The sequence below is a fragment of the Bubalus kerabau genome, chromosome 2, assembly GCF_029407905.1.
Source record: "Bubalus kerabau isolate K-KA32 ecotype Philippines breed swamp buffalo chromosome 2, PCC_UOA_SB_1v2, whole genome shotgun sequence".
NCBI classification, from domain to species: Eukaryota; Metazoa; Chordata; class Mammalia; order Artiodactyla; family Bovidae; genus Bubalus; species Bubalus kerabau.
In genome coordinates, this window is record NC_073625.1 from 165,700,341 (window position 1) to 165,727,425 (window position 27,085).

The window sequence follows — 27,085 nt, forward strand, 5'->3', positions numbered from 1 at the left end:
AATGAATACAAGAAAAGCATAACAAGGTACCCGAATGTTAAAATGGTAATTTTTGAGCAGGAGAACTAAATATGGCTTTTTTTTTTTTTTTACTGCTTTCTTATATAGTCTATGTTTCTTACAATTATCATGTATGTGAATAGAAAAACCCTATTAAAATTTTGTGTAAAATAATGTATTATTTTAGTGTTATAAGGAATGAGTTTTTTCTTTGTTGCATGACAAACTTTGGAAAACTCAAAATGGTATATTTATTCCATGTTGTGCAGTGGAAGAAAGTGTGTTCTTTGTATTTTCAATAGCAGCATATTAAATCTAAAACCAACAGTGTTAAACTATCAGCTGTATCAAGATTTAAATGGAAATACATTTGTACTTATTCACAGTTGTCCTGTTTTAAAAATAAACCAACATTTATTTTAAGTAATGAAGATTAAATACATTGCAATAACATTATTTAATGTGAATATAACTTTGCCAAATTTTAATAAGATAACAGCAGTTTAGAGAGATACATGCACAGGTTGAATATATACTTTTTAAAACAGTAAGGAATATTTTATGATATATAATCTTTTCACCACAAAATATATATACTTCTCAGATCTGAAATAAAAGTAACATGACTACCTGGGACCGGAATAACACCTTTACAAGTAATTTAATTTTTATACATGACTACAGAAACATCATTATACAAATAGGCCACTCAGCTGGCATATTTTGGCAGTGTGAATCCATAAGACACGGGTTGGATTTCACAAAAGCTTCTGGAACCTGACAACTACTGCTTAGCGAGTCTTTGTATGAAATGCACAGTAGCAGGTACAAGTGGGCCGCAGTCGCTAATAGCTAAATAGGCACGAAAGCTTTGCTGTCCTTTGGAAATTGGGCATGGCAGTCTTAAGCTCTTCTCTCCTGTTGCTCCTCTTGAGGTTTAACATATTCTAAGTACTTCATGGGAAATAGATGGGGAAACATGGAAACAGTGTCAGACTTTATTTTTTGGGGCTCCAAAATCACTGCAGATGGTGACTGCAGCCATGAAATTAAAAGACGCTTACTCCTTGGAAGGAAAGTTATAACCAGCCTAGATAGCATATTGAAAAGCAGAGACATTACTTTGCCAACAAAGGTCCATCTAGTCAAGGCTATGGTTTTTCCAGTGGTCATGTATGGATGTGAGAGTTGGACTGTGAAGAAAGCTGAGTGCCGAAGAATTGATGCTTTTGAACTGTGGTGTTGGAGAAGACTTGAGCACCCCTTTGACTGCAAAGAGATCCAACCAGTCCATCCTAAAGGAGATCAGTCCTGGGTGTTCATTGGAAGGACTGATGCTGAAGCTGAAACTCCAATACTTTGGCCACCTCATGCAAAGAGTTGACTCATTGGAAAAGACCCTGATGCTGAGAGGGATTGGGGGCAGGAGGAGAAGGGGATGACAGAGGATGAGATGGCTGGATGGCATCACTGACTCAACACACATGAGTTTGGGTAAACTCCGGGAGTTGGTGATGGACAGGGAGGCCTGGCATGCTGCGATTCATGGGGTCGCAAAGAGTTGGACATGACTGAGTGACTGAACTGAACTGAAGTACTTTCATGTGGAAATCAAAAATAACAGAACAAGAGCAGACTAGGGAGAGGACATTTCTCCCAGTAAAATTTTCCAAATCAACACTTTCATCCAGTTTATGACATCAGTTCTTTGAGTGGGCATCATCTACCTAACACAAAACATGGCTGAATGTGGCTTTGCTTTGTTGAGTTGAAAAGGGAAAGAACTTTTGTTCAGAGCTGTAGACAAGTCAGTTCAGTCCACATAATCTATTTTCTCCTTTAATTCTGAAATGCAGCCCATGCTCATTTGGTAGTGAGGTGTTGTACAAGAATGGTTTTCTTGCTCCTTCTTTAAGGTGACTTCACAGACAGGTTCCAAGTGTGTCACTCAACCTCAATGCATGGGGCAGGCTTCTTGGTAGAGGAGTTTCCATTTTCTGAGGGGCGGTAGGAGAGTGTGCTCATTTTTGTCGACAGGTTTGAGTGGGATTTGGCCTTTGGGGGAATGTATTTCAGAAGCTGTAGAAAATATTTTTTAAATTTTTTTCCTAGAAAGCCATAAAAGAGAGGATTCAGGCAATTGTTAAAATAAGCCAAGCAAATAGTGATGGGCATGGCAGTGTCAACAATATCTTCAATTTTACAGTCACGGATGAGGCCCAACTGAATTAACACATCCATAAAAGTGAATATCTGGTGGGGAACCCAGGAAAAGAAAAAGAAAAGCACGATTGCCAAAATTATCTTGAAAATATCATCTTTTCTTGGTTTGTTCTTCTGAATTTCATAAGCCTTCTTGAGGGTCTTCCAAATAAGAGTGTAGCTTGTAAGAATGATCAGAAAAGGAAACAAGAATCCCAGTATATTCTTGGTGAGGCCCAGCCCTACCGGGAGGGTAGAATTTTGGGATTCGTAATGGAAAGCGCAAACTGTGATATTGGTATTCTCGATGAAAAATACATTGCGGTGGATTATAGTTGGCAAACTGGCCAAACCTGCCAGCAGCCAAATAATGATGCAGGTGACTTTGGCCACAAGCATTGTGCGCCGGAGGCGGGACTTCATTGGGTGAACAATAGCCAGGTAGCGGTCAATGCTTAGACATGTGAGTAGAAACACGCTGGCGTAGAGGTTGAAACTGACACTGGCTGAAGCGATCTTACATAGGTAATTGCCGAAGGGCCAGCGGTATTCCATAGCAGTGTAGACAGCCCACAGTGGCAAAGTCAGTAAAAAGCATAAGTCAGCCAGAGCTAAATTCAAAAGAAAAACACTGGCCACAGTCTTCAGTTTCATGTAAAAGTAAATGACAATCACCACCAAGCTGTTTCCAAATATCCCCACCACAAAGATAATACTGTATAAAGTAGGGATCATGATAAATATGTAATTGTGCCTTCCAGCTTTGGGACAATCATCTTGGATTCTTTTAATACCATCTTCGGCAGAAGAGTTGAGGATCATTTTGATCTCTTGGGTTAGTCAGTCTCAGACACTATGCCAAATGCACCTAGAAAAAATGAAAATGAAAAAGATGAAAAAAAATGAAATTTCTAGTTGTAAACAAATAGTTTTATTTCTTATTCATAAATACAGTACCTCAACTTTAGCTTTAGGAAAAAAAAAATCAGATCATATTTTCTGGAGAAAAGCTGTAAGCAGAGAAAAATCTAAGATTGCACATTTAAATTAAGTTTCAGAACACATTGCTTTTCTATGGAATGATAAATATCCCCCAGATCAGTGGAAGTGGGTTCCTAGGTGAATATTCACATAGGTCCTTTGCCTTTTTTTCTAAGAGTAAATCCTAGATTAAAAAACATAATATAAATCTCAGAAAATACTAGTCAGAAAGACTTGAGCATTTCCTTAGGTAAGCAAGGCTAATTGTCTTAAACCTCAGAAATGTGACATAGCTGTACCTTATTCTTTGAACCATTTCTTTCATCTCACAATCTTAGGTATAAAAATTATTAGCATCCTCTCTTAAGTGGTTGGAATTGCTGCCTCTAGGTTACTGAGGAATTGATTTAGGAGGGGATAAAAGGGAAGGCTGAAGGCTTTGGGGAACAGCATTCTTTGTATGGTTTTCCAGGTCATTACATGCAGTCACCACTTATTCTTTTAATATAAATCTATTTATTTTAATTGGAGGCTAATTACTTTACAATATTGTATTGGTTTTGCTATACATCAACATGAATCTGCCATGGGTGTACACGTGTTCCCCATCCTGAACTCCCCCTACCACCTCCCTCCCCATACCATCCCTCTGGGTCATCCCAGTGCACCAGCCCCGAGCATCCTGTATCATTCTTTAACTTCCAACTCAGTGTAGCAAAAGGGCCTGAATCTCCTAAGTTTTGTGCCCACAAGCCATTTCTGGAGTTTAATCTCAAATAACCATTTGTTTAATAAAGGATGTAAAATGAATAGATTAGGTCAGAATTACCAATAAAATGTGTTTTGTTGGGGTTCAAGGCAGCAGCAGCAGTTCTTTAGGATTTTAGGAAGAATCAGATGCTCTGAAATGAGCTCCATAAAGACCTCTGCAAATATTTGCTCCAATATTTTATGTAATCAACAATCAAGCTTTTCATTGATGTGATTTAGAGAAGCATCATAGTCTGCCCTAGACAAGAGTCTCTCTAAAAACCCTTGGAGGGAAGCTGAAGGTGCTGTGACGGTCACATGGCAGGATGGGGCACAGGCATGCTCCGAGGTGAAAGGCAGCCCTAGGCGTCGGCAAGGCTGGCCAGGCAGGGGAGGGATGTTGGGAAGGACCCATTGCTCCACCAGGAGTGGGTCCCTAGATGAGCACGGGTCCCTAGATTTTCTTCCTCTTGTAGCAAAGTGTCCGGGGTAAGAAGAGGAACGGGAATAAGACACTTCTAGTCTGCCCAGGAGAGCTGCACATAGTGTCTGGGAGAGCTAAGGTAGTAGTGAAGTGGTGCTATGAGAGGATGAGTCTCAGCTAGCCAGATTATAAAATATCAGATCAGATCAGTCGCTCAGTCGTGTCCGACTCTTTGTGACCCCATGAATCGCAGCACGCCAGGCCTACCTGTCCATCACTAACTCCCGGAGTTCACTGAGACTCACGTCCATCGAGTCAGTGATGCCATCCAGCCATCTCATCCTCTGTCGTCCCCTTCTCCTCTTGCCCCCAATCCCTCCCAGCATCAGAGTCTTTTCCAATGAGTCAACTCTTCCCATGAGGTGGCCAAAGTACTGGAGTTTCAGCTTTAGCAGCATTCCTTCCAAAGAAATCCCAGGGCTGACCTCCTTCAGAATGGACTGGTTGGATCTCCTTGCAGTCCAAGGGACTCTCAAGAGTCTTCTCCAACACCACAGTTCAAAAGCATCAATTCTTTGGAGCTCAGCCTTCTTCACAGTCCAACTCTCACATCCATACATGACCACAGGAAAAACCATAGCCTTGACTAGACGAACCTTTGTTGGCAAATTAATGTCTCTTTTTCAAATTAAGAACCTCTTTTTCCCAGTGTTATAACACTGGGAAAAAGAGGTTCTTGAGTGGTCTCTTTGCCTCCCCCGAGGTTTTTGGCTCTACACCCTCTTTATCTTCTCCTTGTGTAGTCAGAGCTGTATGAACTAAACCCCTTCCTTACCTTTTTATTCACGGGGGTCTCAGCATCCACCAACAAGCAAATGGCACGTGCTCTGTGGGGCCTTCCTAACTTGCCTGAGCAATTGGCTGTTCCATTTTCTTGTGCTCTTTTGGCACTTTGCATGTAGGTTTGACCTATATATTATGATGGCATGTTGACTTATCTGTCTTCTCCACCAGTTTGTCAGTGATTTGAGGATAAGGCCTGTTTGGAATCATCTTGTTCACTAGTGTAAACCCTCACACCTTCCAGAAGGCAGATGATAAATGTCTGATGAATAAGAAAACAACTGGACACATGAATGGGTGAATATTATATAACTTACAGTTGTAAGTGGAGAGTATTGAGACTAATTTCTAGGGGGCTAATGAAATCAATTTACATTCTGCTCCCAAAGAATCTGATAGAAAATGCTCAGTGTCAACCTGAGCCTCACCTTTGATAATAAGCTAAAACCTAAACCCAACACAATTTAAATTGACAAAATAAACCCTTGGCACTTTTAGAAATCTGTAGTATACAAAACAAAAGAAGATGAAAATAAGGAATAATTTAATAGAAACTAGGGCTACCTCAATGGTGAAAAATTGAAAGCATTTCCTCTAAAGTCAGGAACAAGACAAGGGTGCCCACTTTTACCATTACTATTCAACATAGTTTTGGAAGTTTTGGCCACAGCAATCAGAACAGAAAAATAAATAAAAGGAATCCAAATTGGAAAAGAAGAAGTAAATCTCTCACTGTTTGCAGATGACATGATCCTCTACATAGAAAACCCTAAAGACTCCACCAGAAAATTACTAGAACTAATCAATGACTATAGTAAAGTTGCAGGATATAAAATCAACACACAGAAATCCCTTGCATTCCTATACACTAATAATGAGAAAACAGAAAGAGAAATTAAGGAAACAATTCCATTCACCATTGCAATGGAAAGAATAAAATACTTAGGAATATATCTACCTAAAGAAACTAAGGACCTATATATAGAAAACTATAAAACACTGGTGAAAGAAATCAAAGAGGACACTAACAGATGGAGAAATATACCATGTTCATGGATTGGAAGAATCAATATAGTGAAAATGAGTATACTACCCAAAGCAATCTATAGATTCAATGCAATCCCTATCAAGCTACCAACAGCATTCTTCACAGAACTAGAACAAATAATTTCACAATTTGTATGGAAATGCAAAAAACCTCGAATAGCCAAAGTGATCTTGAGAAAGAAGAATGGAACTGGAGGAATCAACCTACCTGACTTCAGGCTCTACTACAAAGCCACAGTTATCAAGACAGTATGGTACTGGCACAAAGACAGAAATATAGATCAATGGAACAAAATAGAAAGCCCAGTGATAAATCCACGCACATATGGACAGCTTATCTTTGACAAAGGAGGCAAGAATATACAATGGATTAAAGACAATCTCTTTAACAAGTGGTGCTGGGAAAACTGGTCAACCACTTGTAAAAGAATGAAACTAGAACACTTTCTAACACCATACACAAAAATAAACTCAAAATGGATTAAAGATCTAAATGTAAGACCAGAAACTCTAAAACTCCTAGAGGAGAACATAGGCAAAACACTCTCTGACATACATCACAGCAGAATCCTCTATGACCCACCTCCCAGAATATTGGAAATAAAAGCAAAAATAAACAAATGGGACCTAATTAACCTTAAAAGCTTCTGCACATCAAAGGAAACTATTAGCAAGGTGAAAAGACAGCCTTCAGAATGGGAGAAGATAATAGTAAATGAAGCAACTGACAAACAACTAATCTCAAAAATATACAAGCAACTCCTACAGCTCAACTCCAGAAAAATAAATGACCCAATCAAAAAATGGGCCAAAGAACTAAAGAGACATTTCTCCAAAGAAGACATACAGATGGCTAACAAACACATGAAAAGATGCTCAACATCACTCATTATCAGAGAAATGCAAATCAAAACCACTATGAGGTACCATTTCACACCAGTCAGAATGGCTGCGATCCAAAAGTCTACAAGTAATAAATGCTGGAGAGGGTGTGGAGAAAAGGGAACCCTCTTACACTGTTGGTGGGAATGCAAACTAGTACAGCCACTATGGAGAACAGTGTGGAGATTCCTTAAAAAACTGGAAATAGACCTGCCTTATGATCCAGCAATCCCACTGCTGGGCATACACACTGAGGAAACCAGAAGGGAAAGAGACACGTGTACCCCAATGTTCATCGCAGCACTGTTTATAATAGCCAGGACATGGAAGCAACCTAGATGTCCATCAGCAGATGAATGGATAAGAAAGCTGTGGTACATATACACAATGGAGTATTACTCAGCCATTAAAAAGAATACATTTGAATCAGTTCTAATGAGGTGGATGAAACTGGAGCCTATTATACAGAGTGAAGTAAGCCAGAAAGAAAAACACCAATACAGTATACTAACGCATATATATGGAATTTAGAAAGATGGTAACAATAACCCTGTGTACGAGACAGCAAAAGAGACACTGATGTATAGAACAGTCTTATGGACTCTGTGGGAGAGGGAGAGGGTGGGAAGATTTGGGAGAATGGCATTGAAACATGTAAAATATCATGTATGAAACGAGTTGCCAGTCCAGGTTCGATGCACGATACTGGATGCTTGGGGCTGGTGCACTGGGATGACCCAGAGGGATGGAATAGGGAGGGAGGAGGGAGGAGGGTTCAGGATGGGGAACACATGTATACCTGTGGCGGATTCATTTTGATATTTGGCAAAACTAATACAGTTATGTAAAGTTTAAAAATAAAATAAAATTAAAAAAAAAAAGAAAAAAAAAGAAACTAAGGCTAGGTTATGAGGGAGGTTTGACCTATTTCTTTTTCACCCAGAAGGATTTCTCTACACTTTCCTGATTTTTCAGTTTTTAAAAAAGTCATAGTTACTAAAATTATGCCAATTTAGAAGTATATATTCATTTAGGTAAACAAATATTCTCTATTAAAAAGTAAATGCTTTATAAATGGCTAGCAGTCATTTACACCTTAATGTGGATTAATTGTTTGTTCTTCATCTAATATCTAGCTGAGATAAGTTGGATTTTGCTTAGGAAAAATTGAAAATGTCAAGGTTTTAGAATCTCAAAGATTAAAAGTGTCCTGGGTTGAACTCCATAACTCTGTAACTGAAAATAGGGAGAGTTAAATATTTGTTTCAATCTGGGCATAAGGGCACTAAAAGGAAGGAATAAATTTGGGTGCCCTGAGTTGGGTGCCCAAGAGCAGGGAGGAAATTCTCTTCTCTTCATCTTACTTTGAGGGCACACAACTCTGGTTGGTTCCATTAATTTTTGTCTAGATAGGGTAGAATTTTATTGAGTAGGCCTGAACTGTAACCATCATTTGTAAAAGAATTCCTGTGGAAGATTTTGTATTTGAAAGGACCAATTTATAAACATGGATTTGTAGTCCAGTTCTTCCACATTGTGAGGTCAGCCTTTGCGTAAGTTTCCATGGATCCATATTGACTAATATAAAAGGTTGCTCTGAGACACTAGAGCAACATCCCTGGAAATTTGAGTGAGGTATCTGTTGTTTTAATGAGTATATTACTTGAGAAACTCTGAGCATAGCACTGAATATACTAATTGAAAGGACATTTTATATAAATGTTTATGTAAATAATGACCAAGACTTCCTACCTAGTAAGGAGAGAAGGAGAGGAACTTCAGTGATGAAAACATCAGGAACAAGCACAAGGAAGCAGAAATGCAAACAGTGCATTCATCAGGCAGTTATCCATTCATCCCATATTCACTCAACACCTATCATGTGTTGGGGTAAGGAATGTGACGTGAATAAAATCACAGTCCTTCTGCTCCTCCTGATAATTTGAGTCTAGCTGGGGGGTTAGGAGTCTTAAAGCCAGAATTGTCTCTAATGTGTTGAATCCTTATACCATTCCATAGGCATGTGAAATATTCTGTATTTATTACTGACCCTGCCTAGTGGTGAGGATTTCCGAGAATGATCAGGGACGCGTCCCAGAGATGGCACGTAGGCTTTGGAGGATGTATGGAAATCAGAGTGGTTAGCACTTAGAGGCAAGCATCTGGCCAGCTAAGGTAGACTAGAGATTTTGTCATTGCTTGAACTTCTCCTTCTTTATGAATGCCTGCAGCTGCATCTATGGGAAACTGCTCCTGTAAATTTATAGATACTGCAAGACCTTCTGGGTATGGATGGTGTATGAATGTGTACTGGATGGAAGGGTGACACAGGCCATGAGGGTGTGCAAAGAATAATGTTCTCTTAGTCTGCACTGTTGTCACTCGTAGGCTTCCCTAGAGAAAGCTGTTTCTGAGAAAGAGAGAAAAATGGAACTCCTATGATTGGAGTCGCCTTCGATTGATAATAAATACATGGAAAAGACTAGGCTGCTTCTCTTTGAAGCTTGAAAGGATGCTATTTTGGTGAGCAGCTGAAGGAGGAAGAGATGTGATCTCCAAACTTTTGAGTCCCAGAAAGCAGCTATTTTTTTTTTTTTTTTTTTTTTTGGTTTCGTTCTGCTGTTTCTCCCAGTAGGGTTACAGGATATTGAGTGAAAACAATATTACTCTATGGTGACAGAGTGATATTGGGGCCACCTCTCTCTATTTCTGGGTCTTGCTGTAGCTTTTACTCAGGCTCTGTGGTTTACATGAACTCCACAACATCATTTCCTCTTGGGGGAAAGACGATGAAATTCAGAGTCAAAATGCTTATAAATGAATCTTCCTTTACCACTTACAGATACGTGTAGCTCTGAATAAGTCATCCCATACATCTCTGAATGTAAGTCTCAGTTTCCTCATCTATAAGAAATGGGAGCAATGCCTCTTATTGCACTAAATTGTTGTTGTAATTAAATGAGATAACTTAAAAGTACTGAGTCTATTTCTGAGTCTTACTCTCAAGCAGTAAGTATTTAGTAAGTGTGTTTTATGTGGATCTTACTATTATTGTTTTGAATGCAAAGCAAGGGCTGGTTCAGCCATGAGACAAAAAAGCATGAGAAAAAAAAAAAAAGTTTATTACTGGTAAGCTCTTTTTCCTGCCATTAAAAGGTTAAAACACCAAGCTGTTGTTCTTTCAAAGTATGAGTAAAAAATAATCTTAAGCAGCTGAATACATTTTCCATGAGTCAGGTGGGAACTCTCAGTCTGCTGCAAACACAAGGTTGGCTCACGGTGGCCACACCACATTTATCTACTGGTTGTTTAGTAGGAATTACCTTGCAGTCTTTGACAGCTTCCCTGGTTCTTAAAAACAAACCTAAGAAAGATTTTCTTTCTATCTTTTTTTTAAATTCTAAGAATATTTCCCCAAGACTTGCGATTAGAATATTTTTTTGATTTTTCAAGAACAGCTTTGTATTTTTTTCTTAATTTTTATTGGAGTATAGTTCCTTCACAATATTTTGTTAGTTTCTATTGTAAAGCAAAGTGAATCAGCTTTACATATACATGTATCCTCTCTTTTATGGATTTTCTTCCCATTTAGGTCACCACAGAGCACTGAGTTCCCTATATAGTAGGTTCTCATTAGTTATCTGTTTTCTATATAGTATCAATAGTGTATATATGTCAATGCCAGTCTCCCAATTCTTCCCACCTCACCCTTCCCCTTGGTATCCATACATCTGTTCTTTATGTCTGTGTCTCTACTTCTGCTTTGCAAATAAGGCCATCATACCATTTTCTAGATTCCACATACATGACTTAATATATGGTATTCACTTTTCTCTTTCTGACTTACTTCACTCTGTATGACAGTCTCTGCTGCTGCTGCTGCTAAGTCACGTCAGTCGTGTCCGACTCTGTGCAACCCCATAGATGGCAGCCCACCAGGCTGCTCTGTCCCTGGGATTCTCTAGGCAAGAACACTGGTCCACCACATTTCTAAAAATTGATTAGAATATTAATACCTCCTTAAGCTTTTATTCAAGCCCAAACCAATCTAATTAATTTGTCCATTAGAAGCTCCTTTTTAAATGAGTTTGCAATCTGAAGAAAAAAAATACTCTGAAGTTTCCTCTGATAATAAAGACAGAACTAAAAGACCAAGTAATTATATTTTAGGATAATCTATCAAAGTATCTTTCTTAAATATCAGAAAGAGTAGGTCAGTGTAAGTCTCTTGTCGTGATGGAGAGCTCAATAAACCATCCTGTTCAAAAGGCATTCTCTTTATTGATCCTATCTTATAATTCAGACATTAGAAAGCAACTGATTTTGCTCCTGTGTGTTTTTCCCCCGGTAATGAGTGAGGCATTCTACAGGGAACAACTCTTAAGTCAGTATCTGTTTGTGAATTAATTGAATCATAGAAGCTGGCACTAAAATTTTTAGAGTTTCTACTTGTTTCTTTTTCAAATCCACTTGTTCTTAATATCTTAACCTTCTGTTCTTATTTTATGGGATCTATTTCTATCCTTACCTCCTTAAACATTTTGAACATCTGTATGTTAAGAGCCCCTATTCAATTGCTTTACTGTTTGTAGTTCTTCAGATGTAAATTCTATTTGTTTCATCTACAGACATGAAGGCATTTGCCTTCATTTTAGGTTTTGTAGTCTTTGACTGTGAGTCCATCTCTAGTGAAAATTAGCTTCTGTAGGAGGTCTGAGTGTCTGGATGGTGGTGGTGGGTGAAATTTCTGCTTGGACATACAACTCTCAGTTGATCTGGAAAAGTTCTTAGAGCCGGTTCTCAGCCTGGTTTTCTACCCCTTACTTTGCAGTTACTGCATAATAGGCCTCCTGTGCTGTGCTGTGCTTAGTCACTCAGTCGTGTCGTGTCTGACTCTTTGCGACACCACAGTCTGCAGCCCATCAGGATCTTCTGTCTGTGGGGATTCTCCAGGCAAGAATACTGGAGTGGGCTGCCATTCCTTCCTCCAGTGGATCTTCCCAACCCAGGGATCGAATCCAGGTCTCTTCTTTACCATCTGAGTCACCCCAAAGTACTGGAGTGGGTAGCCTATCCCTTCTCCAGGGAATCTTTCTGACCCAGGAACCTGGGGTTTCCTGCATTGCACACAGGTTCTTTACCAACTCAGCTACCAGGGAAGCCATTAGGCCCTCTACCCATTCTCAAATTTTTACTGGTCTACAAAATTTATTTTAGTCTTAGATCATAATGGGCAGTAGTTTTCCAGTTCCTGGCTTTAACCAGGAAATCCAGTTTCAGTTGCCTTCAGTATGTGAGTCTAATGGTCTTTATTTCCATTCTGGTGAAGTCATTAGAACTTTATCTCAACTGTGTATCTGGTGTTGGTTTGTCCCTGGCCTGTGTGGTCTTAATTCTTCTTTGGTGCTCTAACGTGATATTTAATGTAGATAAAAAAGGTTAATATCCATGATTGCTTAATCCATTGTCCTCATCTTGACTGGAAGTTGCTCTACACATTATTTGGTGATAATAGTTAAGTTGCTTGGATCCAATAAGCTTTAGACTATAGTCTTGTCCTTCTTCTTGCTCCACCCTCTCCATTGTGCCCTTTGATGAAGCATCCAGGTCTTTCTGGATGACACTCTCGTTTATGCTGGGAATTCTTGAAGCCATGTAGAAGAAAGCATGGCAGAAAGTCTATATTATAAGGCACGTGACCTACTCTCAAGTCAGATACACAGGAGAATGCCCTGCTTTTGTTTGATAATCCCAGCCTGACTCCTTCTCTGTTACTTTCCCTGGAGATGATTTCATTTGCCTCTGCAATTCCCAGATGAATCTTTCTCTTAATACAAAAATATGTAGTAAAAGTATTAATGCCATATTAATTAAATACTTAAGATTCAATCTTCTCAAACTTAATGAATACAAGTGTGGTATGTCTAAGTGGTTAAGTAGTGGTTTCTGACCCTCTTATTAAATCAATATCATCACCATGGCCTGCCCTCAGAGGAAATGAAAGCAGTGAAAACTACTTTCTTATTTCTGTTCATGCCAAGTGTAACCAACTCTGGTGACAGTGGTTAAATGTTCTGTCATCCTCAACCAGTCCTACCCTTTGCTTTGTCCAAAATAGTGCAAGAAGCTAAAGAACTCAGCTATGAAAGGAAATTCAGAAGTTCTTTCCAAGTTAGGGTATAAATTTCAAGGAAAGTATAATGTTAATACTAAATTTTTGCTTCTTGGAAATTATTCAATATTTTAATATCTAATAATGTAACACTTGCTTTATTGACTATGCCAAAGCCTTTGACTGTGTGCATCACAATAAATTGTGGAAAATTCTTCAAGAGATGGGAATACCAGACCACCTGACCTCCCTCTTGAGAAATCTGTATGCAGATCAGGAAGCAACAGTTAGAACTGAACATGGAACAACAGACTGGTTCCAAATAGGAAAAGGAGTACGTCAAGGCTGTATATTGTCACCCTGCTTATTTAACTTATATGCAGAGTACATCATGAGAAACGCTGGGCTGGAAGAAGCACAAGCTGGAATCAAGATTTCTGGGAGAAATATCAATAACCTCAGATAGGCAGATGACACCACCCTTATGGCAGAAAGTGAAGAGGAACTAAAAAGCCTCTTAATGAAAGTGAAAGAAGAGAGTGAAAAAGTTGGCTTAAAGCTCAACATTCAGAAAACTAATATCATGGCATCTGGTCCCATCACTTCATGGGAAATAGATGGGGAAACAGTGGAAACAGTGTCAGACTTTATTTTTTTGGGCTCCAAAATCACTGCAGATGGTGACTGCAGCCATGAAATTAAAAGACCCTTACTCCTTGGAAGGAAAGTTATGACCAACCTAGATAGCATATTGAAAAACAGAGACATTATTTTGCCAACAAAGGTCCGTCTAGTCAAGGCTATGGTTTTTCCAGTGGTCATGTATGGATGTGAGAGTTGGACTGTGAAGAAGGCTGAGTGCCGAAGAATGGATGCTTTTGAACTGTGGTGTTGGAGAAGACTCTTGAGAGTCCCTTGGACTGCAAGGAGATCCAACCAGTCCATTCTGAAGGAGGTCAGCCCTGGGATTTCTTTGGAAGGAATGATGCTAAAGCTGAAACTCCAGTACTTTGGCCACCTCATGCGAAGAGTTGACTCATTGGAAAAGACTCTGATGCTGGGAGGGATTGGGGGCAGGAGGAGAAGGGGATGACAGAGGATGAGATGGCTGGATGGCATCACTGACTCAATGGACGTGAGTCTGGGTGAACTCCGGGAGTTGGTGATGGACAGGGAGGCCTGGCGTGCTGCGATTCATGGGGTCGCAAAGAGTCGGACACGACTGAGTGACTGAACTGAACTGAACTGAATCTACAATTAAATTTCTCTCCACTTGAGAAGCTCCTGTTTATCAGGAGCTTAAATAAGTTGGTTGTGATGAACATCCCAGTTCCCCAAACAACTCTCTTCATTCCTACAGTATTTCCTCCCACTCTTGTCTGCCCTAAACTCTTGGGTATTTCTGTTGTATGAGTTGTTGTTGTTGTTGTTGTTGTGTTTTAATTTCAAAAAGAAAATATAAGGATGAAAGATATGTGATTGAGTCTAATCAGGTCCTTAAAAATCTTCCTTAAACATGTTGGTGTTAATGAAAAATATTCTTCTTATGTTAAATATAGAAGGTCATGGAAGATTTTCTAGTGAATATAGAAAAAGACTCCAGAAACTAGGAGAAAAGGAAAATGACATCTAATTTGGAAGAAATCTTGTACATAAATGAACCCCTGTCCTTTAATACTCCCAAATTCCTCAAACTTCTGGACTCACAGAATTTCATCTAGGGAATCATAATCACATAATCATAATCACATTTCAGAAGATCAGTATCTCAGGAGGCAACATCATTTTAATGCTATGGGTTTTGGAGACTGTTTATAGGCCTCTTTTTCAACAGATGAAAGAGGCAGTTCCTAGGTGGGCATCTCAGTCAGCAACAGCTGCTTTATCCAGCTTTGTGAACAAAACCCCAGATTTCATATGGGAAGCCATTCCACATTTGCATCTTTGAGACTTTAAATCAGGAGCAGAAACTATTTACTTCATTTCAAATTCTACTTTAAGGGGTATGAGGAAAGTTATTGGGAAGGAAAGGATGCACTAATTAATTTATACCCCTAAGAAATGATGATAATATTATAGAATTTCCATGTATTATGAGTTTTATGCTAGAGATTATTGGCCACATGACAATTCATTGCAGATTAAAGTTTTTAATGTTATATAAATCACATAGCCATAAATTTTAATGAAGCTAAGAGGATTAAATATTCAGTATATTGTACATGTTCCCCCAAAGTGCCCAATTTCCTGATTGCAGCAGGAATATTCTTTGAATGATAGTCTACAAATTAGTCCTGCACAATGTGTAAGGAGGCCTGGGTTCTAAGTTTGGCTCTAAGTTTGGCTTTTCAGATCATTGGCTAGGTGACCTTGAATGAGTCACTTAGCTTCTCCAGACCTCTCAATTGTCATGCTTCAAAAAACCTTTTGAAACACTGAAATTTCATAATCTTTCTTCTGATAGGTATGCATCTTTTGAAGACAAAGGCAATAATGGCTTGACAAGTAGAAATTACCTGATAAATCATAAAATCAGCCAACTATTTATCTGTTGATATAGGTATTATTAGTGTCACAATGGTTTAATAACATTGTATAACTAAATCTAAGAACTTTTTTTTATTAAAAATGAAATGAAAAGAATTTTGCCTTTTATTGAAGATAAATAAGCTGTACTTAAGATCACTAAGTAGAGTTCAGCTGACTCACTGGAAAAGACCCTGATGTTGGGAAAGATTGAGGACAGGAGGAGAAGGGGGTGACAGAGGATGAGATGGTTGGATGGCATCACTGACTCAATGGACATGAGTTTGAGCAAACTCCAGGAGATAGTGAAGGACAAGGAAGCCTGGCGTATTTCAGTCTTGAATTTGCAAAGAGCTGGACATGACAGAATGACTAAATAACATAAGTTCATTATGTTATAGTGATAGTAGGTTTTTCTTCCCTTTTTTTTTAGGTTAATTATCTATCCAAAGAAATGTTTCCTCAGCGGAGCATTTGGATATCTGGTTGTGACTCTAGGTTGATGAAGTCATTATAGGTTTGGACATGATCTAGACAGAGGATGAGATGCTTGGAAAGCATCACTGATTCAATGGACATAAACTTGGGCAAACACTGGGAGATGGTGAGGGACAGGGAGGCCTGGCATACTCCAGTCCATGGGGTCTCAAAGAGTCAGACACGACTTAGCGACTGAACAACAACATGATCTTGACTAGCTATTTTTACTCCATGTATGATCAAAGATTGTGAACCTCTCATGCACCCCTGTGTTATTCACTGGCAGTTCCAGTTGCCAGGGTAAAGACAGATTGGTTCATGGTTGCAAGACAAAATTAAAAGTATACTTTGCTGTTGGGAATCAAGATAACATCAATATGAAAAAAGTGGCACAGTGTGTTATTATTAAAATAACTTATTTGAAATGAACCTACTCTCAAATTCTTTGTGAGAAAAATACAACTTTTTAAAGTTTAGCAAATGCTTACAGTAGTTCGGGCCTTCCCTGGTGGCTCGGACAGTAAAGAATATGTCTGCAGTGCAGGAGACCTGAATTTGATCCTTGGGTTGGTAGTATGCCCTGGAGGAGAGAATGGTAGCCCACTCCAGTATTCTTGCCTGGAGAATTCCATGGACAGAGGACTCTGGCAGGCTACCATCCATGGGGCTGCAAAGAGTCGGACACGACTAACAGACTAACACTTTCTTTTTCTTACAGTGGTTCAGTTGCTTAGGTAAAACATAGAGGCGAGGTCAGAGGATTATAAAGGAACCTCACAGTAATATAGTATGTAGTATAATACTTCAAAGTATTATATTAGTTAATGCTTTCAAGAGTTAAATGGACTTTTGTGCTAAGAAAATGAGCTGAAGAATTGATGCTTTTGAACTGTGGTGTTGGAGAAGAGTTTTCAGAGTCCCTTGGACTGCAAGGAGATCAAACCAGTCAATCCTAAAGGAAATCAGTCCTGAGTATTCATTGGAAGGACTGATGCTGAGCTGAAGCTCCAATACTTTGGACACCTAATGCGAAGATCTGACTCATTAGAAAAGGCCCTGATACTAGGAGAGATTGAAGGGAGGAAGAGAAAGGGATGACAGAAGATGAGATGGTTGGATGGCATCACCAACTCAATGGACGTAAGTTTGAGTAAACTCTGGGAGATGGTGAAGGACAGGGAAGCCTGACATGCTGCAATCCATGGGGTCGCAAAGAGTCAGACATGACTGAGTGACTGAATAAGAACAAAGGGTAATGTTCATTAGATTTTTATTTTGTCACAGTTTTTTTTTTTTCAAATACAGTTTAGTTTGCTACTTTTAATTTACTTTTTTACATTAAAATGTTGTAGAGATGGAAAGATAGCAGAGTGGTTTGGCAGAGAAAGGACTGGACTAGGGTATAGTTCAAGGGCTTGTTTTGCCCCTAAAATCAGTGAACTAAGCATGAGTCACTCAGTTATGTCTGACTCTGCAATTCCATGGACTGTAGCCCACCAGGATCCACTGTCCATGGGATTTTTTTAGGCAAGAATACTGGAGTGTGTAGCCATTCCCTTCTCTAGCGGATTTCCTTGACCTAGGCATTGAACCCTTGGCTCCTGCACTGCAGGCAGATTCTTTACCATGTGAACCACTACATAAGTAATTTAGTTTCTTACTTTATTATCTCTTAAATATTACAAAATATTTTGTGTAAGAATACCAACACCAGTTCTCACTTCTGTTTCATAGGTTGTTAAAGTTAAAAAGTTAGGTCTTTGGAAGATATGAAGGTATTTTGAAAACATAACCTTTCTATAATGCAAGGATAAGTGAAATGAATTTAATGAAAGAAAACTGAGAACTTCAAGAGATTAATGGATTTTTTTCATTCAGAAGTTCAACAGAAATATTTTTCATTATTATAATCTAATGCTTTTGCTTCAGTGATTATAACATGGTGCTTGATTAATGCTGAAAGAAAGGTAAAAATGACATTGCATAGCGTCTATTTATGTTGTAGCAGCAAATGTCTGGGTAAAGAGTGAGGGCCTCAGGCTCAGTCTGACCAACAGATGTATTTTCTTTGGCTCCCCCCAAAGGGTTTATAACTTTTGGGATCTGAATGTTCTATGGTTCACTAATCCCCATCATTCTCTAGCTTCTGATTCTTTCGGCCAGTGCTGTACAAAAGAAAAATGTTAGCTACGTATGCAATTAAAACTTTTCTAATAGCCACATTAAAAATAATAATATTTAACCCAATATATCCAAAATATTGTCATTCCAACATGTAATCAACCTAAAAATTATTGAGATATTTTACTTTATTTTTCACCAAGTTTTCAAAATCCAATATAGTTTCCGCCCCCCACCCCCCAGCATATTCTAGTTCAAATGTGGCTAGCCACACTTCAAGTCTCAGTGACCACTTGGGCCTGGCCACCGAACTGGACAGCACAGCACAGGTGCTTCTCTCACATAAGTCACTTACCTAACCCTTCTAGCCATGGTTCTGAAAATGTGGTCCCTGGAACAGCAGCAGCACCATCACCTTGGAATTTCTTTGGAATGCAAATTTTAGGCCCCATCGCAGATCTACTGAATCAGAAACTCTGTGGGTGGTGTCCAATAAGCTATTTTAATGAGCCCTCCAGGCGATTCTGGCACACACTTTTAAAAACCCTTAGAAAACTGGAAATAGAGCTGCCATATGACCCAACAATCCCACTGCTGGGCATACACACCGAGCAATCCAGAATTGAAAGAGACACGTGTACCCCAATGTTCATTACAGCACTGTTTACAATAGCTAGGGCATGGAAGCAACCTAGATGTCCATTGGCAGATGAATGGATAAGAAAGCTGTGGTACATATACACAATGGAATATGACTCAGCTACTAAAAAGAATGCATTTGAATCAGTTCTAATGAGGTGGATGAAACTGGAGCCTATGATACAGAGTGAAGTAAGTCAGAAAGAAAAACACCAATACAGTATAATAACACATATATATGGAATTTAGAAAGATTGTAATGATGACCCTATATGTGAGACAGCAAAAAGGACAGCAAAAAAGGACTCTATGGGAGAAGGCGAGGGTGGGATGATTTGAGAGAACAGCACAGAAACATGTATATTACCATACGTGAAATAGATCACCAGTCCAGGTTCAATGCATGAGACAGGGTGCTCAGGGCTGGTACACTGGGACAATCCTGAAGGATGGGACGGGGAGGGAGGTGGGGATTCAGGAGGTACACCCGTGGCTGATTCATGTGAATGTATGGCAAAAACCACTACAATATTGTAAAGTAATTAGCCTGCAATTAAAATAAATAAATTAATTTACAAACACACACACACACACACACACACACACAAAGCAAAACACTGCCGTATTGGCATCTTCATTTGCAGCCTTTGCTGACAGGCTCTGTGCCTTTCATGACTCACTGCTGTTGTCTGGTCTCACTAAGTTGTGCCTGACTCTTTGCAACTCTATGAGTCTAATCTGTAGCACTCCAGGCTCCTTTGTCCATGGAATTTTCCAGGCAAGAATACTGGATTGGGTTTCCATTTCCTTCTCCAGGGGATCTTCCTGACCTAGGGATTGAACCCATGTCTCCTGCATCTCCTGCATCGGCAGGTGGATTCTTTACCACTGAACCACCTGGGAAGCCCTTTGTGATTCATAGGCAAAATCAAATCCAACGCACAACAAAAGTATCATCAGCTAAAATATTTTTGTTTGACCCTTTCAAGGTGTTAAAACCTGAAGAAATAGAACAACTTCCTAAATGCAGCTTGAGAATTACTCATTAAGCTGTGTATTTCTTTTAAACATTTAGGACTAGCGTAGCTTAAGTGCAGCCCAATGGGAAGTCATCTAATCAAATAACTCTTGCACCTACTCTTAGGAATTTCTTTAACTGGACTGGGTGATACCCATTTCTGTACTCTCATTAGAACCAAGATCTACCTGGGGGAGGAGACGCACTGACTCAGGTGAGAGTCAGAGTTAAGGTAGTAGAGGATCATGGGGATGGAAGTCAAAAGTCAGAATCAAGTACACGATTTCCCTCTCATGCGCTATGGAGCTTTTAGTTTTGTACTTAACCTGTGACTCATCTTATTCATCTGGAAAATGACGATAATGAAGTTCATGATGATAATGATAATAATAAATGACAATATTATAATAAATGATAAATAACAATAATGATAATGAAGCAAAAAATACCTGTTCATTCTGGCTCACCATACCATTGTGAGAAACAAATGAGGTCATGCATGTGGAGTTGCTATGAGATCCTGTAGCTTTAAGACTTGCATTAGCTTTATTAAAATCATACTGTGGTGTAAGTGACTAATTTTTCCCCTGCAAGCAAACATGGTAAGAAGGATTAGAAAACTACGTGTGATTCTGAAAATAGAAGAAGCTAAAGGACTGGAAAGAGGTGGAAAGACTCAGAGGGAGTCTAAAAAGGCACTGCTGATAAGCTTCTTGAACAGTTGTTCCAGCTCTCACCATTCTCTTGAATACCTATATAATTATTTTAATTTTAATTACATTTATTTATTTTTCATTGAAGGATAATTACTTTACAGTATTGTGTTGGTTTCTGCCAAACATCAACATGAATCAGCCATAGGTGAATACCTATATAATTTTAAAATATAAATTACAATGATACTACAGCACTGAATTTAATAGAAAAGTTTAGACCTTTCCATCTCCCATTATTTACCTCTCCATTCATTTCTATGTGGGGCTACTTGTGTTTTCTCATTAATCAGCCTGTGATAAGAGGCATGGATGTTGGGCCAATGAAAGGTAAACAACACTTTGCCAACTGAAAAATACGATGAGATACTGGTGACTGCTGCTTCCTGTGAAAACTTCATTAGCAATAAATGAGTTAGCAGATGTCACACATCAGATTTGAAATTAAAATATATTCCCAGTATGTGTGTGCAGTCTGAGCAGGAGGAAAAAATGAACTCTTTCCAAGAGTTGGATAAGATAATGTACTTCTTTGCCTTGGATTGTTTGTTTCTCCTATGAACACAGAATAACCGCATCCCTTGGTTTGTAAAGGGGAATAATAGCATTTTTGCACACAAAAGCTATGCAGTGAGGTTGCACATAACTCATCCAGCAGCAACTCTTTAAGGATAAGGTGAAATGTTCTCAAACATTCTATGGCACACCAAGACCACCATCTTGCTTTTAACTTTGCCATAGCAATTCCTATCCTTTCTTGCCTTCACCTTCAGCAACCAATTTCTGCTTTTATTACCAACAATAAAACTGTTCAGCTCAGCAACTGTCAACATCAACTCCATTCTTCCTGAACTTGCTGTAATAACAACCCTGTTAGTGCTTCCCTTTTTTCATAAGATACAAAACCTCTCCTCTTGTTCTTCTAGCTAGCTAAGCTGACTCTGTTCTGTTTCTTGAAGCTACAAGCCTCCAATTGGAAAGCACTTGTGGTTAAGGAGGAAACCCCCACAGTAGGATATGGGGCAGCATGGTTTCACTTGAGCCAGCAGAAATTTCATATGATAAGCCAGTGTGGTAGAAATATCTAACCCCCTCTAGTTTTTATAAATAAATATTTTTGGCAGAAGAAGGCCCATGTTCCTTCGCAGTTTCAAAATCTCCAGTTATTTGGTTCCAACTGAAGACCATGACCGAAACTGTTTATTTCCTTTCTTTCCTAATTTATTTTTGCTCATATCTCTTGTAAGACTGGTGAAGCCTATAAATCAAATTAAGAGGGTGAATGTGAATTATCACTCTCAAGCCTCCTCTTGGAGAAATATTTACACAGAATTTCTTTACACATAGAAATTTCCCAAAGCACTTAAACGTTTATTTCTGGATCATTTACTACTCATCAGATGCTAGAGATACTGAATCCACTGCCCTTTGACCTTTGCATAAAGGAAGCCAGCACATCTTTGAGATACTTATCTATGTCAGCGGGGAAAATATCTGTTTAAACCTTTCAACTGTGTAACTTCAGCTCAAAGTGACACACAAGTGTTCAGATAAACTTATTCAATGTATAACCATTTTATACTCTTCTCTGTTTCCGCTAGTATCTGATTCACATAGAGCACTTATAATAATAGTGGCTTAACATTAACAATAGTAATGTTTATGATATTGAATGCTTACTGTATTCCAAGTATTGTGTTACTTGCTTTCATCTCTGTAAGAGTCCTCTTATGAATGAAATTGTGTCTCTCCTCACCCCACAACAAATTCATGGGACTTCCCAGGTGGCTCGGTGGTAAAGAATCTGCCTGCAGGTGCAGGAGACACAAGAGACGCAGGGTTTAGTCCCTGGGTTGGGAAGATCTCCTGGAGGAGGAAATGGCAACCCACTCTAGTATTCTTGTCTGGAGAATCCCATGGACGGAGGAGCCTGGTGGGCTACAGTACATGGGATCACCAAGAGTCAGACACAAAGGAGCAACTGAGCACATGTTCACACCAAATTCATAGGTTGAAGTCTGAATCTCCAATGTGACTATATTTGGAGACAGGGCATTTGAAGAGGTAATTAAGGTTAAATGAGGTCATGAGGTTGGAGCCCTAAGCCAGTATGACTGGTGTAAGGGGGAGACACACCAGACAGGAATGTGCTTGCACAGAGAAGCCATGTGAACACAATGAGAAGATGACTATCTTCAAGTACGAAGAGAGGTGTCACCAGAAACCAGCCCTGCTGGCACTCTGACCTTGACCTTCCAAAACTGAGAAAATAAATTTCTGTTGTCATTTTGTTGTGGCAGAACTGGCAAACTAATACAAGGCCTATGAGGGAAGGCACCATTATTCCCCCTCTTCAGATGAAGAAACTGACGCTTAGAGAGAAGATCCTTATATTTGTGACAGTTTAAAATTTCAAGGCTCAGTTCTTTTGTTTTGGTAAAGTCATCTCTTCATACTCGGGTTTGGCGCTTCTTAATCAGGGGTAATTTTGCCCCTGAGACATTTCTCAATGTCTGGAGACATTTTTGGTTCCCATAACAGGGTGAGCAAGAGAAGGGGGTGTTACTAGCACCTCGAGAGTAGAGACCAAAGATATTGCTAAGGATCTTACAAGGCACAGGCCAGACCCCCACAGTCTGGTCTAGGATGTCAATAGTGCTGTTGTTGAGAAGCTTTTCTAGTTTGGATTTTTTTTTTTCCCTTTTAAATTCCTGATAACCTGTAGTTCACATCTTTCATGGGATGAGTTAATTATACAGTATATTTTATTGATGGTTTTGTTTCATGTATTCATATCTTCCCAGGGAAACTATAGATTCCTCAAAAGATAAAATTCTGTCAGGCGGCCTTCAAATGTTCAAGGTCATGTTGAATACTTATTAGAGGGTCCAAAATTGTGAGCTGACTAAATATCTGTTATGTCAGATCTTTCTAGAAATTATCCTCTTTGAACATTTCCCAGAATTCTAGGATTCTATACATGAACAATGGAAGGGAGAATTTGAACTTAGATTCATCATAAGGTCTTCAAGGGATTTGATGGTTCCTAAGGTCAGTTTTCATTCCAATCCCAAAGAAAGGCAATGCCAAAGAATGCTCAAACTACCGCACAATTGCGCTCATCTCACACGCTAGTAAAGTAATGCTCAAAATTCTCCAAGCCAGGCTTCAGCAATATGTGAACTGTGAACTTCCTGATGTTCAAGCTAGTTTTAGAAAAGACAGAGGAACCAGACATCAAATTGCCAACATCTGCTGGATCATGGAAAAAGCAAGAGAGTTCCAGAAAAGCATCTATTTCTGCTTTATTGACTATGCCAAAGCCTTTGACTGTGTGGATCACAATAAACTGTGGAAAATTCTTCAAGAGATGGGAATACCATACCACCTGATCTGCCTCTTGAGAAATTTGTATGCAGGTCACGAAGCAACAGTTAGAACTGGACATGGAACAATAGACTGGTTCCAAATAGGAAAAGGAGTTCGTCAAGGCTGTATATTGTCACCCTGTTTATTTAACTTCTATGCAGAGTACATCATAAGAAACGCTGGACTGGAAGAAACACAAGCTGGAATCAAGATTGCCGGGAGAAATATCAATAACCTCAGATATGCAGATGACACCACCTTTATGGCAGAAAGTGAAGAGGAACTCAAAAGCCTCTTGATGAAAGTGAAAGTGGAGAGTGAAAAGTTGGCTTAAAGCCCAACATTCAGAAAACGAAGATCATGGCATCCAGTCCCATCACTTCATGGGAAATAGATGGGGAAACAGTGGAAACAGTGTCAGACTTTATTTTTCTGGGCTCCAAAATCACTACAGATGGTGACTGCAGCCATGAAATTAAAAGACGCTTACTCCTTGGAAGGAAAGTTATGACCAACCTAGATAGCATATTCAAAAGCAGAGACATTACTTTGCCAACAAAGGTTCGACTAGTCAAGGCTATGGTTTTTCCTGTGGTCATGTATGGATGTGAGAGTTGGACTGTGAAGAAGGCTGAGCACCGAAGAACTGATGCTGATTTAAAAGAAACAGGCAAAACCCTGGGGATGGCGTCGTGTCTGACTCTTTGTGACCCCATGAATCACAGCATGCCAGGCCTCCCTGTCCATCACCAACTCCCGGAGTTCACTGAGACTCGCGTCCATCGAGTCAGCGATGCCATCCAGCCATCTCATCCTCTGTCGTCCCCTTTTCCTCCTGCCCCCAATCCCTCCCAGCATCAGAGTCTTCTCCAATGAGTCAACTCTTCCCATGAGGTGGCCAAAGTACTGGAGTTTCAGCTTCAGCATCATTTCTTCCAAAGAAATCCCAGGGCTGACCTCCTTCAGAATGGACTGGTTGGATTTCCTTGCAGTCCAAGGGACTCTCAAGAGTCTTCTCCAACACCACAGTTCAAAAGCGTCAATTCTTCGGAGCTCAGCCTTCTTCACAGTCCAACTCTCACATCCATACATGACCACTGGAAAAATCATAGCCTCTGGAGGGAAGCAATTCCGGAAGTCAAACCCTGCCCTCTGGTGGCATCACTGCCATAGGCAACTGCTGTGTCAATCTGAATCATTAGTGTCCCAACTGATTTTACAATATTTGAATGAAATGTTATCTTTAGGCTTTTTTTTTTCTCTGTGGGTGAACACACTGAATGTAGCCTGTCACTAAGGCTCTCAGAATTAAATCAAGTAAAGTAAGAGAGGATAAACATACCTAGTTACAAACGATAATCTCTAGAAGTCTGTGAACCAGAGTTTCAATTACTTAGTTTGAGTCTCTGTTATGTGTCTCCTCTGCCCAACTGCTTTTTATGATCCATAAGGGCAATGAGTAGTTGTTTTTGTAGCTGAAGAACATTTCTGGAAAAAAAAGTTTCTAAAGGAAACTCTATTAACAATATTAATAGCATTCTATGACCAAAATTTTAATTGTTGCATTGGTGCCTGTGGACTTTCCCTACACATTTCTTATAGACTGCAAGAAAAGCACCATTGTGTTTGCAATACTAGCTAAATCTGAGGAAATTATACTTCTCCTTTTCCCCATTAAGAAGTCTGTTCTCTCACTAGGAAAACACCACTGTACTTCTTATCACAGAATGCAGCCTTTTCTGTATACTGATGCCAAATGGGTAACATTTTAGTAGGGTATTTGAAGTTGTGATACGCAACTCCATGGGAGACAAGCAAGGTCATTCAGAAGGTCTTTTCACTGAGAACATCAGAGCTTTCAAAAGACGCAGGCAGCTTTTCCTGGATAATTGGGGTAAAACTGAAATAAAGCAAAACCCCATAAAGAACAAAAATAGGCGATCAGATGGAAACACTCAGAATTAGGAGGTAAAAGATACAGTAAATGCTGATGCTGAATCTTAGAAATATATAAAACCAATAGCATCGAGTAAAAAGTGACATCATTCAAGAAGTTGAAGAGCAGAAATCAGCTGATTGCAGGGTTTAGCAGAGGGAAAAAAAGGACTGAGAACTAACACTAGTCTGGAACTGAGAGATGGAGGACTTCCTGGCTTTTTCTCTGCTGTTCTAGAAATTGAGACCTTAGGCAAATCATTAAACCATCACTGGACTTTGCTCTGATAAATGGGAATGAGACGATAAAACTCCTACCTTCCCTTGTAAGAAGTTTGTGAGATTCTATATTTAAAATAGTTTCCTCAAAAGATAGTTTGTTACAACCCATTCACATGAATAGACTATATAACATAAAAACAAGTTTAATATATGCCTGAAGTGGAAAGCTAATCTTATGTCAAGAAGTATATATTCAGCACTGAGACTCTTAAAAGGGAACATTAATGTTAGCAGTGCCTGCTGGCTGTCAGGCATCATGCGAAACAAACCATGGGCTTTGCAGTCACAAAGGTCAGTTAAGATCCTGGCTCAGCCTCTGACTAATTTTGTAACTGGTTAATTTATTCATTCTCTTTGAGCCTTAGTCTCCTTATCTTTTAAAACAGGATAAAAATTTGCTGTTAACGTGAAGATTAAATGAAACTTGGAGGGGGGAGATTGGTATATACTCAACATTAGTAAATGATATCTATTATTACTGTCATTTTATATGTTTTCAATATATATTCATATGTCCCCATCAAATACTAGGTGAATTACCCCATAAAATTATACTTTATATATATATATATATATAATTATACATATGTATATAATTTGTCACAGTATTACACATGGCCAAGAAACAGATTGGAATAATGTTAGAGTTCTATCAGTACAGTACAGTATGGTGATACAACTTGTTATTAATCAGTAAAGCAATGAAAAAGATCCAGGAAGGATCCATTTCTAAAACAAGTGAAAGAATAAACATCCAAAGT

General features: G+C 39.1%; 1 protein-coding gene across 2 annotated transcripts in view; it reads right to left on the reverse strand.

The window, feature by feature from the left end:
• Positions 1–395: 395 nt before the first annotated feature.
• AGTR1 (angiotensin II receptor type 1) overlaps positions 396–27,085 on the reverse strand; it is a 58,118-nt gene continuing 31,428 nt past the window's right edge. For both annotated transcript variants that reach the window (XM_055569400.1, XM_055569399.1), the window contains exon 3: positions 396–3,070. In XM_055569400.1, coding sequence (XP_055425375.1) covers positions 1,945–3,024 — 1,080 coding nt within the window. In that variant the 5' untranslated portion in view covers positions 3,025–3,070 and the 3' untranslated portion in view covers positions 396–1,944. The remainder of the gene's footprint in view (positions 3,071–27,085) is intronic.